Genomic DNA, 13,150 nt, shown 5'->3' on the forward strand with positions numbered 1-13,150 from the left:
AGAACTATATAGTGAGCCCTCACCTCAAAAAAAAAAAAAAAAAAAAGAAAAGAGGAGGAGGAGGAGGAAGAAGATTGATAGGCAGCTGGTTGAGCTGTTGCTCCCCAGAGGATGATTCGGAAGGTCACAGATGTGGGCTGCCCTTTGGGTGGATGACTCCCCTCCCCACCCCACTCACCTTGCAGACTCGGGCAACTCGGGACACAATGGTGTTCTCAAAGAACTCAAACTCCTGGCCCGTCTCACTGAAGAAGAAGTAGATCTTATCGTCATCACCTTCTGGGCTGCCCAGACTTTCAGGAATGTAGGCTGAGGCCACAAAGGCGGGATCTGCAGAGGCCAGTGGAGGGTACACAGTCAGTCCAGGAACCTCTGGGACACTGTCCCCTCCCCCAAGGGCTGACTGCTCAGGGGGCCGAGGCAGAACTCCACCTTGTAGCCAGTTGAGGGAGCTCTCAGTCTTGGTGGGGCGGGAACTCTGGCTCCGGGAAATGGCTGGGTCGTTTCCCTGGAAGCTACTGACTGTTCCCGTGTACAGCTCACCATCTGCCAAGAGAACGTTCCCATGGGAATGGCTCCCTTGGCCCAGGCCCTGTGCCCTGCTCAGGGCCCACAGTGACCACAGCCCCATCCATCCTGCTTAGGCGGAAGCAGGAACTTGGAAGAGTTAAAGGGGAGGACAGCCCAGGGTCACCCAGTGCCCCCTGGGAACCAGCACAGCAAGGAGACACCAGCTCAGCCCTGGGACACACATTGCCCAGAGCACAGACCACATCCCAGAATCAGGGCCCCCCGCCCTGTGCATCTTCTGACTCCACGAAACCCAAAAGCGCTCAGCCTCCGCCCCTACTTACCAACCACCAGGGCAGTGGACTTGAAGTTGGGGTCAAAGGGACAACGGCCCTTGCCATCCTCCAGGAGGACATTGCCGGCCTCATCTCGCGCTAAAGTGAAGCTCGCTATGTTCTGTGGGGGAGGGGAAAAGTAGCTCGGGAACAAGGCAGTGCACAGCGGGGAAGGTGTGCAGGTGCCCAAGTGCGTGCCCTCCTTTCCTGTGCTCTACATGGAGGCATGTGTGCAGTGGGCACCGATCCCCAGCGAGCAGGGACGGGTCGAGGCTTGGAAAGTAGTCCTGGGGCCAGGGAGAGCACCGTGATGCAAACCCAGGAATTTCTGGCTCCAAGGCCTGTGTCCCAAAACACAGCCTCAATGCCACCCTCTGCTAGAGTGTGTTAGGGTGAGGAGGAGGAGGAGGAGGAGGAGGAACACGGGGCGGGCATATGCTGAGGGGTACACGATGACGATGACGCGAGAGGATCAAGTGCAGCGAGGAAAAGAATGTGGAGGGCGGGACAGGGCGGCCGGTTGGGAGTCAGACAGGCTCTCTGGACAAGGTGGCTGCGTGCACCCCTCTGCCCCGTGCACCACCCCTCTCTGCCCCGTGCACCCCTCTGCCCTGTGCACCCCTCTCAGCCCCGTACACCCCTCTCTGCCCCGTGCCGCCCAGCCCCGTGCACCCCTCTCTGCCCCGTACACCCCTCTCTGCCCAGTGCACCGCCCTGCCCCGTGTACCGCCCTGCCCCGTACACCCCTCTCTGCCCCGTGCACCGCCCTGCCCCGTGCACCCCTCTCTGCCCCGTGCACCCCTCTGCCCCGTGCACCCCTCTCTGCCCCGTGCACCCCTCTGCCCCGTGCACCCCTCTCTGCCCCGGCAGGGAGACCCAGCAGGGGGCTGGGCAGCGCCCAGGATGATGGGCTCAGGGGTCTCAAGAGCCCGCTGCTACCTAGAAGCCTGCCCTGAGGCTCCTCCTTTCACCAGGAGCCAGGGCTTGAGAAGGGCTGCCCGGGCAGGAAGATGGGCTGTGCCCCCGGCAGCTGCAGCCCAGCCCCAGGTAGAGGGGGGAACTCACAATGTAGGCGCACAGGGGGCTGAAGGCTGCTGTGCCGCAGGTGAGCAGGTGGCTGCTGTTGATCGGCAGAAGGATCTTGATGTAGTTTTGACAGTCTCGCTGTGGGGAAGGAGAGAGTGTCAGGCCCACATATGCCGCCAGGGGGCGCTGCAGAGGCCTCCTCCCCAGACCCCAGGACCAGGCCTGGGGGCAGGGCCTTTGCTGGGGACCAGAGAGGTAACAGAAAGGGGACAATAGAGACTGGAGAAGCCAGGGGCTGTGGGCCAGCCGGCAGCCTATGCGGGTCTGCCCTGCAGAAGACCCTGGGGCTCAGCTAGTTTCTAGACTGGCAAATGCTCCCTCACTCTGGTGAAGGGCGCCCTGGAGGGGGAGTCCACATTTTGGAGTATCTCTGCCCTCCTGAGAGTCTTCTCCAGCCCAGTGAGGAAACAGAGGCCAAAGCAGCTCAGCCCTCCACTCCTGGCACAAGGTCACCTCCACAAGGTGTCTAACGGGAATTTCCAAAGTGGTGCGGCCGATTCCCCAAAGACCCACTGAATTCTTCCATCTTTCCAGTGGGAAGCCCCGGCCTCAGTGCCTCTCAAGGCCCACACCTTCCTGGATGATGAACAGTCAAGAAACAGAAACCCAGAATCTGACCATTTCTCACCCCTTTATGGATCGTACCCTGCCTGGATGGGGCACTGTCATCGGCTAACCCTCAGTGGCCTCCCTCGTGTCCAGTCCCAGAGAGAACCCTCTCTCCTGTACACAATGGGACCTAGTTATTTCTGTTTACGGCAGAGTCTCACCATGTAGCCCAGGTTGGCCTGGAATTACTAATTCTCCGTCTTACAATCACTAGAATCACAAGCAGGCACAAGCATGCCCAGCTCAAAGCAATCCATTTAAAACACAGGCGAGACAGGCCTGGTGGCACAAGTCAGTAATTCCAGCCACTCAGGAGGCTGGGACGGGAAGATCACAAGTTCAAGACCAGCCTGGGTTACAAGGCTACAGTGGGAGAACCTGCCCAGGTCAGGGATGTAGCTCAGTGGTAGAGCACTTGACTAACGTGTGTGAGGCCCTGGGCTTGATCCCAGTTTGTAAAACGAAGCAAAAAAACACAGGCAAGGCCATGCCACTTCTCTGCTTAGCCTTCCACTGGCGTCTGCAGTGATTCACTCAGATGGAAACCGGAAGTCCTGCTCACTCCCTGGGTATTAGAGTCAAGTTCCATACCTTCCTCTAAATCTCAAAGGCTCAAATGTCTTTACATCATGTAAACCTGGGCACCCTCTTCTCTTTCTTTCTTTCTTTCTTTCTTTTTTTTTTTTTTTTTTTTTTTTTGGTTTTTCGAGACAGGGTTTCTCTGTGTAGTTTTGCGCCTTTCCTGGAACTCACTTGGTAGCCCATGCTGGCCTGGAACTCACAGAGATCCGCCTGGCTCTGCCTCCCTAGTGCTGGGATTAAAGGCAGTGTGGGGATAGAACAAGATTAAAGGCAATCCCTTCTTTTTTCCAGAGCTGAGGACCGAACCCAGGGCCTTGTGCAAGCGCTCTACCACTGAGCTAAATCCCCAACCCCTTCGTTCTTTTTTAAGATTTATTTATTTTCATTTTATGTGTACAAGTGTTTTGTTTGCATCTATGTGTGGATCACTTTTGTGCCTGGTGCTGTGGAGGCCAGAAGAGGGTACTGGGTCCCCTGGAGCTGGAATTACAGAAGGCTGTGAGCTGTCATTGTGGATGCTGGGAAATAGGCTGGTCCTCTGAAAGAGCAGCCCATGCTCTAACTGCTGAGGCATCCCTCCAGCCCTATTTTTTCCTTTTTCATGACCACCTTATAAACTGATTCTTCATTGATTTTTTTTTCATCTTTAGCTTTTGGAAATGGTGTCATGGAGTTCAGTCTGTCACTCTGCAATGTCGTCAGGGATGACCTTGAACTTCGAATCCTTCTGCCCAAATTCTGGGATTACAGGCATGGTTTTACTTTTTCATAATGTCTCTAGTAGCTAACACTACAGAACTAGTTCTGAAGAGGGGCTGAGGCGCGGCCCACGGCCAGCACACCTGTCTGGCGTGGGAGGTGCTTCGTTCTATCCCCACACTGCCAACAAGAACTTGCTAACTGTTTGCAGAATGAAGCATGGCTGGATGGGGGCAGCCAGGACTTGACCTGAAGGCTGCCTTGGATGCCACTTGCTCCATTTGGGACCTGGAGCCTCTGGGAATGGCAAGAAGCCTTGCAGGAGAATCCTGTATTGGGCTGGACCCCATCTAACGTCTTTGCCGGACTTGTCTCTCCACTGGAGACTCGTTACCGACACAATCACCACCTCGCTCAGCCTGCTGGGGCTAAGGCTAATTTGGCATTGTTTTTGTGTCAGGGGCCCTGGACCCACTGGTTGATCCAGGGACACAGGATCCCCATTTTACAGATGGGAACAGGAAGGAAGGCTAGATGAATCTGCTTGTTCAAGGTCACAGAAAGGATGGGGCTGGGGTTGGGAGCCCAATGCTGGCTATCTCTAGGCTATGCTCTGTCCAGAACACTTGGCTGTATCTGTATATCTGCTCAGTGTCTGCCCAGATCCCTCCCCCATTTCAGTCTCACCTTAAGGTCCTTGCCCTTAAAGCTGCACTGCTGTTTCCTGTCAGCATCTGCACGCCAAAGCAGCTAAGGAAGAAGGGAAATAGGTGTGAGAGTATGGAGGTGTGCAGAACCATGCTCCTCTCCTGTCCAAAGCATCCTCGGACCAGCAGGATGTTCTTCCAGACCACCCCTCTCCACACACCTGACCACCACCCCTCTCTATCCACCTGACCACCCTCTCCACCCACCTGACCACCCTCTCTACCCACCTGACCACCCTCTCTACCCACCTGACCACCCTCTCCATCCACCTGGCCACCCTCTCCACACACCTGACCACCCCTCTCCACCCACCTGACCACCCTCTCTACCCACCTGACTACCCTCTCTATCCACCTGACCACCCTCTCCATCCACCTGACCACCCTCTCCACCCACCTGACCACCCTCTCCACCCACCTGACCACCCCTCTCCACCCACCTGGCCACCCTCTCCACCCACCTGGCCACCCTCGGACCCTCTCACCTGTTGGTACTCCCCGCCCGGCAGGAAGCTGATGTTGCTGTTAAGTGCAAAGAGTGCCTCTTGGGCCCCCACGTACAGCGTCTTGCCGTCTTGGCTTAGCAGAAGGGCCGTGTAGTTGGAGATGTTTTCCGCTTCAAATTTTCGGATCAGCCTTTCTTCAGAGCCTGGGGGGAGGAAGTCGGGCATTGCCTGAGAATCGCCTTTTCCATTCACCTCAAGAAAGATAAATTTAGTAAAAGGCGGGTCTGCAGGGCAGTCAGTGGCAAGACCCTGGGACAACAGGCCGGTTATAAAGAAGAGTAGCATGTCCGACACACAAATGCACGAAGGGAATGCACTGAGATACATGGAGAAGAACATTAACTACAGCTCCATTCATGGCACTGAGAAAGCGGAAACCTAAGAGTCCAAAGACAGCGACTGGACAAAAATCATTATGAAACTCCATCCAGTGGAATATTATACAGCTGGCAAAAAAACAACTAGCAACTCCAGAAAATAAGCAAACGAAGCTGTGTAAGAAACACATAATCTAGCTAGGTGTGATGGTCCATGCCTGTAATCCCAGCACACGGGAGGGAGGCAGGAGAATTAGAAGTTGGAGGACAATCTGAGTTTACTTAAGTGGGACCCCATTTTAAGAGAGAGAGAGAAAGGGTCAAAATATGAAGCAAATTACAATTTAAAGTCATGGGGTGTCTTTACATAATAGAATGTAAGAAAGGACAGGCAGGTGGCTTGGTGGGTAATGGTACCTTCCACCAAGCCTGACTACCTGAGTTCAGTACCCGGGACCCACATGGGAGGAGGAGAGAGTGAACTCCCATAAGCTGTCTTCTGAGGCTCTCGTGAATGCTACGGTAGTGTGCACACACACAAATAAATAACTGTACTAAAGGGAAGAAAGGCTGCTCCGTTTAACATCCTCCTCTGCATCAACATCACCTCAGCATCTGACCAAAAGAGAAGGAAAGGCAAGGGCAGCCCTCTCTTCCCTGGCCCTGCAGGGACAGGATTTAACCCTGTCTCAAGCCAGAGCCCTCAGCACACGGAGACTCGGAGTTACTAGACAGAGAATGACCGTCCTTAGCCTCGAGCTCAGAAACATGAATGTGCCACAGACAGACAGCATGACAGGGGATTGGGGGAAGGAGACTCTGCTGTCCCTCTCAGAGGGTCACAGTATGCCATGTCAGGCTAACAGGGCTCAGGGTGTGGCTCAGTACAGGCTTGTCTAACGTGTAAGGGCCTGGGTTTGTTTGATCCCACACACAGCACACATGCATGTTAGCCGGGCAGTGGTGGCGCACGCGTTTAAGGCAATCACACAGCACAGGTCGGAAGGGGCAGACATGTAGGGAGGGGCGAGGATGATGACGGAAAGCCTCATTTTTTTCAGCAGCACGCCAAAAGGCTAGAGATGGAAGAGAAATGGTGTGAGCATTTCATGTCAGCATCCAGAGGGAACCTCAGTAGCGTGGGAACTCTCAAAGACTCAGAGGTGGCCCTGTGAATTAGGCAGAGCGCAAAGACTGAGACAGTGCTGGCCTTACAGCAAAGCCTTTCCTGTTTAACATTTAAAATGGTGTGTGTGTGTGTGTGTGTGTGTGTGTGTGTGTGTGTGTGTGTGTATCAGAGGGCAAGTCTGGGAATTGGTTCTCTCTTCCGCCATGTTGAATTCAGCTCTCGTGCATTTATATATATACATACATACATTCAAATACATACATACAAATACATAGTACCACTGAGAAAATTTTAGGACCTATTCATTGTTGCAGAAGATGTAATAAATAGGAGATACTAATTATCTTTCACTAAGTAAAAATGAAGGTTATAAAATACGTCTGGCCAGATTATTGCACTTTGTGGGAAAAAAAAGTATAAACAAGAAAAAAATCCAGACCGAAGAAAAAAATGAAGCACAAAATACTGAAGCAATCACTAGAAGGGCCACAGGTATTTTCTCCTTAAACTTATTATTTGGGGGTTTTACAGTAAGCAACTTATACTTGCATAATATAAAAGATATATAATGTAGTCGGGCGGTGGTGGCGCATGCCTTTAATCCCAGCACTTGGGTGGAAGAACGAGGTGGATCGAGGCCAGCCTGGTCTACAGAGCGTGATCCAGGACAGGCACCAAAACAACAAGGTTTCGAGAAACCCTGTCTCAAAAAAACCCAAAAAAAGATTTAAGAGAACAAATTTAAGAGAAGAAAAAGATACAAGTCAACGCCCACTGACCCATCTGCGTGCTGTTTATGCTTTGAATAACTAATGGGTTCAGAGAGAAATTATTTAAAAAATTCTAAACAGCTGAAGACAGGACACAAAGACAAGCAGGGAGCAGCCCCTGAGCAGCCTCAGGCATGTCCCAACTGACCAGCGGGTCGGGACCATGCAAACAAACAGACTCACAGAGCCGGGAAGCCATGGGGCAGCATGCCAGCCGAGCAATGAGAAGATGACTTCATGTGTGTTTGTATGTCCGATGTTTTTACATACCCTCAGCCTGGTTCCAGAAAGAGGTAAGGAAACACAAAGACAAGAAAGTGGCGAACGAGAAGCATTAACATCAGGAGCAGAGAAAAATCGATCTGAAGACATCTCAACTAGAGAGGAAAGAGGTCTATCTCACGAGCAGGTCATAGGATCTTCACAAGACTCCTGGTGGCCACGGAGAAAAGGGAAATGCAGTAACTTGGTTCTCACTGTTCAAGAACGGGAAAACACACCAGTCCTTTGAAGGAAGCTCAGTCTTTTACCACATGGCATGGGAAGCTCTCAGGTGGGGCTTTCCAATAAGCCTGCTGAGACACGTGGGATGGGTAGCATCTCCAGTCAATAGGATGACGGACAGGAGCCCATAGCTGCTTCCCAGAGACGGTCTCCAGGGGAGGAAGGTGGTACAGAGAGCACCCAGAGTTTGAGGGAAATATGACCTCTGTAGCTCAGCTTCTGTCACACGCCCATAGCAGAGTTAGACACAGGGCTGCACTAGAAGTCACGAGGAAAGGTCTGCTTGAGGCCAGAGCTTGAATTCTGCCACTGACACCAGAGGCAGGCACAGCGCACAGATGTCCTCTCTTCAAACTACCAAGAGCCTCTTCTCCAACTCTTCACTCCCTAGCGTCCGAGACTTCTACACACTGGGAGGCCAAGGCAAGATCCAGCACCACCCCTGACATCCCTAAACAGCAGCTCCTGGACTCCAGGCCTCCCCTAGAACTTCTGAAACTGCTGGTCTGAAAGACAGCCACTGGACCAGGTGACTCAGGAGGAGGTGGCCCAAGAACAGCACTCTGAGGAGTACCAAGTAGGCCCTCCCCTAGGACACCCACTCACGCCACGGTGAACAAAAAGTACAGCTCACAGGAGCCTCAGGAGCCTCAGCGAGATCAAGGCACACACAGCTCCTGCACCCCTTTATCTCTTGCACCCCTCAAAGTTTTCTGGAAGCACAGGCTGCCTCTGCTTTGCCAAGGCTTATCTGCCTGCACCGGAGGGCATCTCCACCTGGGTGGGACCTAAGCGGGAAGCCACCCTTGGATTCTGTCCAGATGCAGAAATGCCAGGAGTCCGAGATAAGCACAAGTTCCAGGTGGCAGCGCAACACCCCTCCACTCTAGCCTGGTGGATGGCAAGCTGCCCAGGGCCCCTCAGACAAAGGCCAGCCAGCCTGGAGGGGAAGCCTGGGTGCCAGTGGTCCAGACTCCTCCAGGCTGCTGGAACCACACGGAACAAAGCGACCAAGGGGTGGAAAGTGAGCACAGTGCCTTCACAACCCACTTTCTCATGCTGGGGCCGCCCTCCAAGCTTGCCCCCCGCCCCCCTCCCTTCCCCTGTTCCCCAAACGGTGTGCTGACGAACCTGGCTACCAGTGATCCTTCCAGCCCTGTGGGTGGACTTCACTAGGTCTTCCCCACTGGGTATCTCACAGGACAGATTGAGAGCATACACTAGCATCCAAGACCAGGTTCAAATCCAGCCTCTACCACTCAATAAGGACGAGCCACTTAACCTTTCGGAGCCCCCACTTTCCTTATCTGTAAAATAGGAACAATAATAGCCCTCTGCCTCACAGAGTTGTTATGAGAAGAAACGAGATTACGTATGTAAATAATAATGTACATAATGACCCACACTTACTGGGCGCTTGACTCAAAACAACTTTGCACACGTTTTCCCTGTGCTGGCATGGTGCCTGGCACACGATCAACACTCGAGTGGCTCAAAAACAAAATCCAAAAGCCCTGCAGGAAAATCCAGCCCAGCAAGCCACAGAGGGCAGGAGAGGGGGTGTGGCTTCCCTCCCTCGAGGCTACAGGGCCAGCCCATTCCACCTGAGCTTGAGCGTGGTCCACAAGGGTCTCATGGTCAGATCAACTCAAGAAACAGGATGTGATCTACAAGTCACAAGTGCCGTGACTGCCCAAGCTCCCAAGTGTCTGGGACCACATCCAGAGTGACAGAGCGGCTGTGTGGACGTCTGTGCAAAAGGCCCTGCCTGAGCCTGCCCACGTCTGTGTGTCTGTGTGCCGATGTGCACGGAAACCTGGGGCCTGTCCAGGCTTGTACTTGAGTTCCTGGTGCTGTGTGTGTGTGTGCAGAGGTGACTAGAGAGGTGTAGGTGTGTGCATGTGTGTGTGTGTGTGTGTGTGTGTGTGTGTGTGTTGTTGTTGTTGTTGTTGTTCTGTTGTACCTCTTGTACCAAAGACCATGTCCCACCTAGTCTCCTGGCTGTAAGTATGGTTCACATATCCTGCCTGTCCCCTTGCCTGGGGTTTAGCCCCTAACTAGAGGCTCTGGCTTCTGTCTCAGTCAGGATGGAACTTTTCCATGGGTCCTGGGCACCTTGAGCCAGTGGCTGCCCAAGAGTCTCTGCTCCCCAAGAGGGCTCCATCCTTCAAAAAGATAGTTTTTTAACCCCAGGGCTGCCACCTTCGGGGCCCCACACCCCATCCTAGCAGGAAGTGATGTGGGAACTCCTCAGCCCCCAGCCTCACCAAGATTCTCCCTTCCCTGTGACTCAGCCGGAAGTGTGGGGCTTTCTGGGTTAAGACAGGAATAGGGCTTAGCCCCACCCTGGGTAGTGCTGACTCAAGAGTCCCACCCCACTCTTCTCTGATCTATGACTCCTGAGCCACCACAGGGAGATGCTGACCTGGCTCTAACTTCTTGCCCTCCACAGGTCCCAGCAGGATGCAGCCAGGAAACACCAGCCTTCCTGAAACACCAGGAAGGGCCTTCTGCAGGGGTGTGAAAGGCCTCCTGGGTGGCTAGGTCTCAAGGACGTCATGCTAAGTCACCAGAACCTTGAACCCACTTGCTACAGTCAGCAGCAAACTGGCCTGGATGTCCTTCCTCTCTCCACACCCCCCAGAGCTGGGCAGGAAGCAGCCACCTTGTCCTCAGGCTACGTGAGCACAGACCAAGGTCGACATCACTGGGCTAAGGCCAGAGCAGAGTCCGTAAGAGAGGGTCAGTGCCACTGTCAAGGACTCTATGTCAAAGCCTCCCCCGGGCTGAAGTGGTCAAGAATCCATTTGTTGGCTAGGTATGGTGGTCAGTAATCCCAGCACTTGGGAGGTAAAAGTATGAAGGCTCAGAAGTTCGAGGACATCCTTGGCTCTAAAGCAAGTTTGGACTCAGCCTGGACTACACAAGACTTTGTTTCAACCCACCCCTCACCCTACAAAAAGTAAAGCATTTATAGCATTTGGGAGACCGAGGAAGAACTTACTGGAAGTTCAAGGAAAGCCTAGATTATACAGCAAGACCCTGACTCAAAAACAAAACCAATAATAATAGTAACAATACATCAGTGCCGGGCAGAAGTGGTATACATCTTTTAATCCCAGCACTTGGGAGGCAGAGGCAGGTGGATCTCAGTGAGTTCGAAGCCAGCCTGGTCTACAAAATAAGTTCCAGGACAGCCAGGACTGTTACACAGAGAAACCCTGTCTCAAACAAAACCAAGAAATAAAATAAAATAAATAATACACCAGACAGCATATAAATGTTCGTGGGTGAGTTGACTCTGGAAAACCTCCCTCCCAACTGTCCCTGTTTGAGCTGGCCAGCTCCTGTTAGAACCCCAAAGCCACGGGACCTGTGTCTCTTCTCCGCAAGCTGTTCCAACACCTCCAGCGCCTGACCTCTGCTCACCCCTCTGAGGCCCACCCGGGACCATGGTCAGCTCCTGTGTCCCTGCTCAGTGGCTGGCCACTCTAACTCTCCCTCTCCTGTGGCCTCTGCCCTCCTACCCACCTTCTTCCTCACAGATACCTCCAAGTTTTTTCCGAAGAAACAGGAGCCATTGACTATGAATGACCCCAGCTTCCAGCTCCACCACACACAGGCTCTCTCTCCCCTTCAGAAGGCACTTCCGTCTAGAAACACAGGCAAACTCCCGAAGAGAGTTCCAGCCACTTCCACCTTCCTTTTGCCTCCCACTCCCACTCCCAGGGAACTGGCCTCACCCAGCCCGACACCCGGTGGGTGAGCCCTCCAAGGCCCAGGAAGTGTCTCACTGATAGCCCCAGACCCCGTCACACTGCTTGTCCTCCAGGTGTTGGGCCCCAAAGCTCTCAAGGGTCATCTCATGCCTTCCTCACACACCCGGCCCCTGTAGATTCAGCCCCACAATCCCCTCCAGGTGGCCATGGGTAGGACTGAGCTCCGGTCAGGGTATGAGGAGGAGGTGGGATGTGAACCCGCGCTGTCCTGCTCTGGTGGACGTTGCTCTCCGCCCCTCAAGCATTTTCTCCTGTGTTGGTTGCTCTTGCTCTTCTCACTCTGTGAGGGGTCATGTGTCCACACCTACCACTTCGATGATATAGATTCTGGTGGCCCACACAAGCACAGTGACTTACTCTACCTAAGGATACCCTCATGGGCCCCCTCCACCTCTCAGTCCTTGATGTCCGGTGTCTTTCTCCCACCCAGCTCTGCCACGTGTTTCTCTTCTTCCCTCAGACACACACATGCAATCTACCATCAGATTCTGCCAATTTTCCCTCCGCCGTTCTTTCCGAATCTGCCCCACCTCACTGCTCCACGTCCACAGTCCTGAACCAGGCTACTACATACATGCTCCCACCCAGGCTACTGTAGCCTCCTGGAGGCCTCGTGCTACAGCTGGAGTGTTCTCCAAGAACCGTCACCACACCTCACAAAGCCCGCGGTGGTGAAACATCACCCGATCCCCAGGCTCCCCACCCGTTTCATGAGTGACACAGACGTTCAGTTCAAGGGTGCTTTGGTCACAGCCAGCTCTGAGGTACAATTCTCCCTCTGACTACACTTATCAGCTCTTCTATGGACCTTCCAGAACCTCCAGCCAGACAAGGGCTTGCCATACTCTCCACACCTGTCACGGGCTCCAGCAACCCTGTTTTAGGATGAGGTTTCTGGGTCTGTCTTTTCCAAACCCAGGCACCTATCACCTGGTCAGGTGACTGCCAAGGAAGTGTGTTATGAATGTTTGTTGACTGAACGAAGGTCAGAGTCCCTCATTTTGAGGCACTATAGTCCAGAAAGAAGCCCTAGATTGACAGGGGACAGCAGGGGGTCCTGAAGGCTCCTGCTCCACACGGCGTCTGAACCCCTTTAGCACACGGGCAGCTCAGTCAGTCGCAGCATCCCAGAGGCCACAAAGAGACATGTGGCAGCTAAAAATGCTGCAGGAAATAGGAAATGGGCCACAGAGACGTGGGGGGTGGGCAGGAAGTCCTAAGGGCCCCATGCATCCTGACGGCGTCATCACCGTGTGACTGCGGACAGGTCCCCGGCCTCCCCTGTGGATGACTAACAGAATGCAGCGCTCCCTTCCTGCCTACCGCCCTCCCCTCCCTGCCTCTCACCTTTTCACGCACCAGACAGCCTTCTCTGCGTAACATCTGGCACCCTGGTGCCAGGTAAGGGAGACAGAACTGGGGAGAGTGGAACCATCTGGAGGCAGGAGGCCCTCGAAAGAGGAGGTGGCTGCTTACGCCGAGTTGCTTACAGCTAAATGGGAAGGGGGCCCTGCCTTGCCAGATACCCCTGCAGCCGGAAATCTGGATTTTCATATAAAATTTCCTAAGTTTTAAGTATCAGCCACTAATTAAAAAATTTTAAGTCTCTTGAAAGCC

General features: G+C 53.6%; 1 protein-coding gene across 5 annotated transcripts in view; it reads right to left on the reverse strand.

The window, feature by feature from the left end:
- The window catches only part of Sema4b (semaphorin 4B), a 41,884-nt gene that overhangs the window by 8,773 nt on the left and 19,961 nt on the right, over window positions 1–13,150 (reverse strand). For 4 of the 5 annotated variants that reach the window (XM_028873739.2, XM_037198072.1, XM_028873737.2 and 1 more), the window contains 6 exons: window positions 5,014–5,177; window positions 4,509–4,571; window positions 1,911–2,009; window positions 855–966; window positions 433–546; window positions 179–330 (listed from right to left, as the gene is read on the reverse strand). In XM_028873739.2, coding sequence (XP_028729572.1) covers window positions 179–330; window positions 433–546; window positions 855–966; window positions 1,911–2,009; window positions 4,509–4,571; window positions 5,014–5,177 — 704 coding nt within the window. Of the gene's footprint in view, window positions 1–178; window positions 331–432; window positions 547–854; window positions 967–1,910; window positions 2,010–4,508; window positions 4,572–5,013; window positions 6,635–13,150 lie in introns of those variants that run through there. The other variant, XM_028873736.2, reaches the window with a different exon arrangement.

Source organism: Peromyscus leucopus, chromosome 1 (assembly GCF_004664715.2).
Source record: "Peromyscus leucopus breed LL Stock chromosome 1, UCI_PerLeu_2.1, whole genome shotgun sequence".
NCBI lineage: Eukaryota > Metazoa > Chordata > Mammalia > Rodentia > Cricetidae > Peromyscus > Peromyscus leucopus.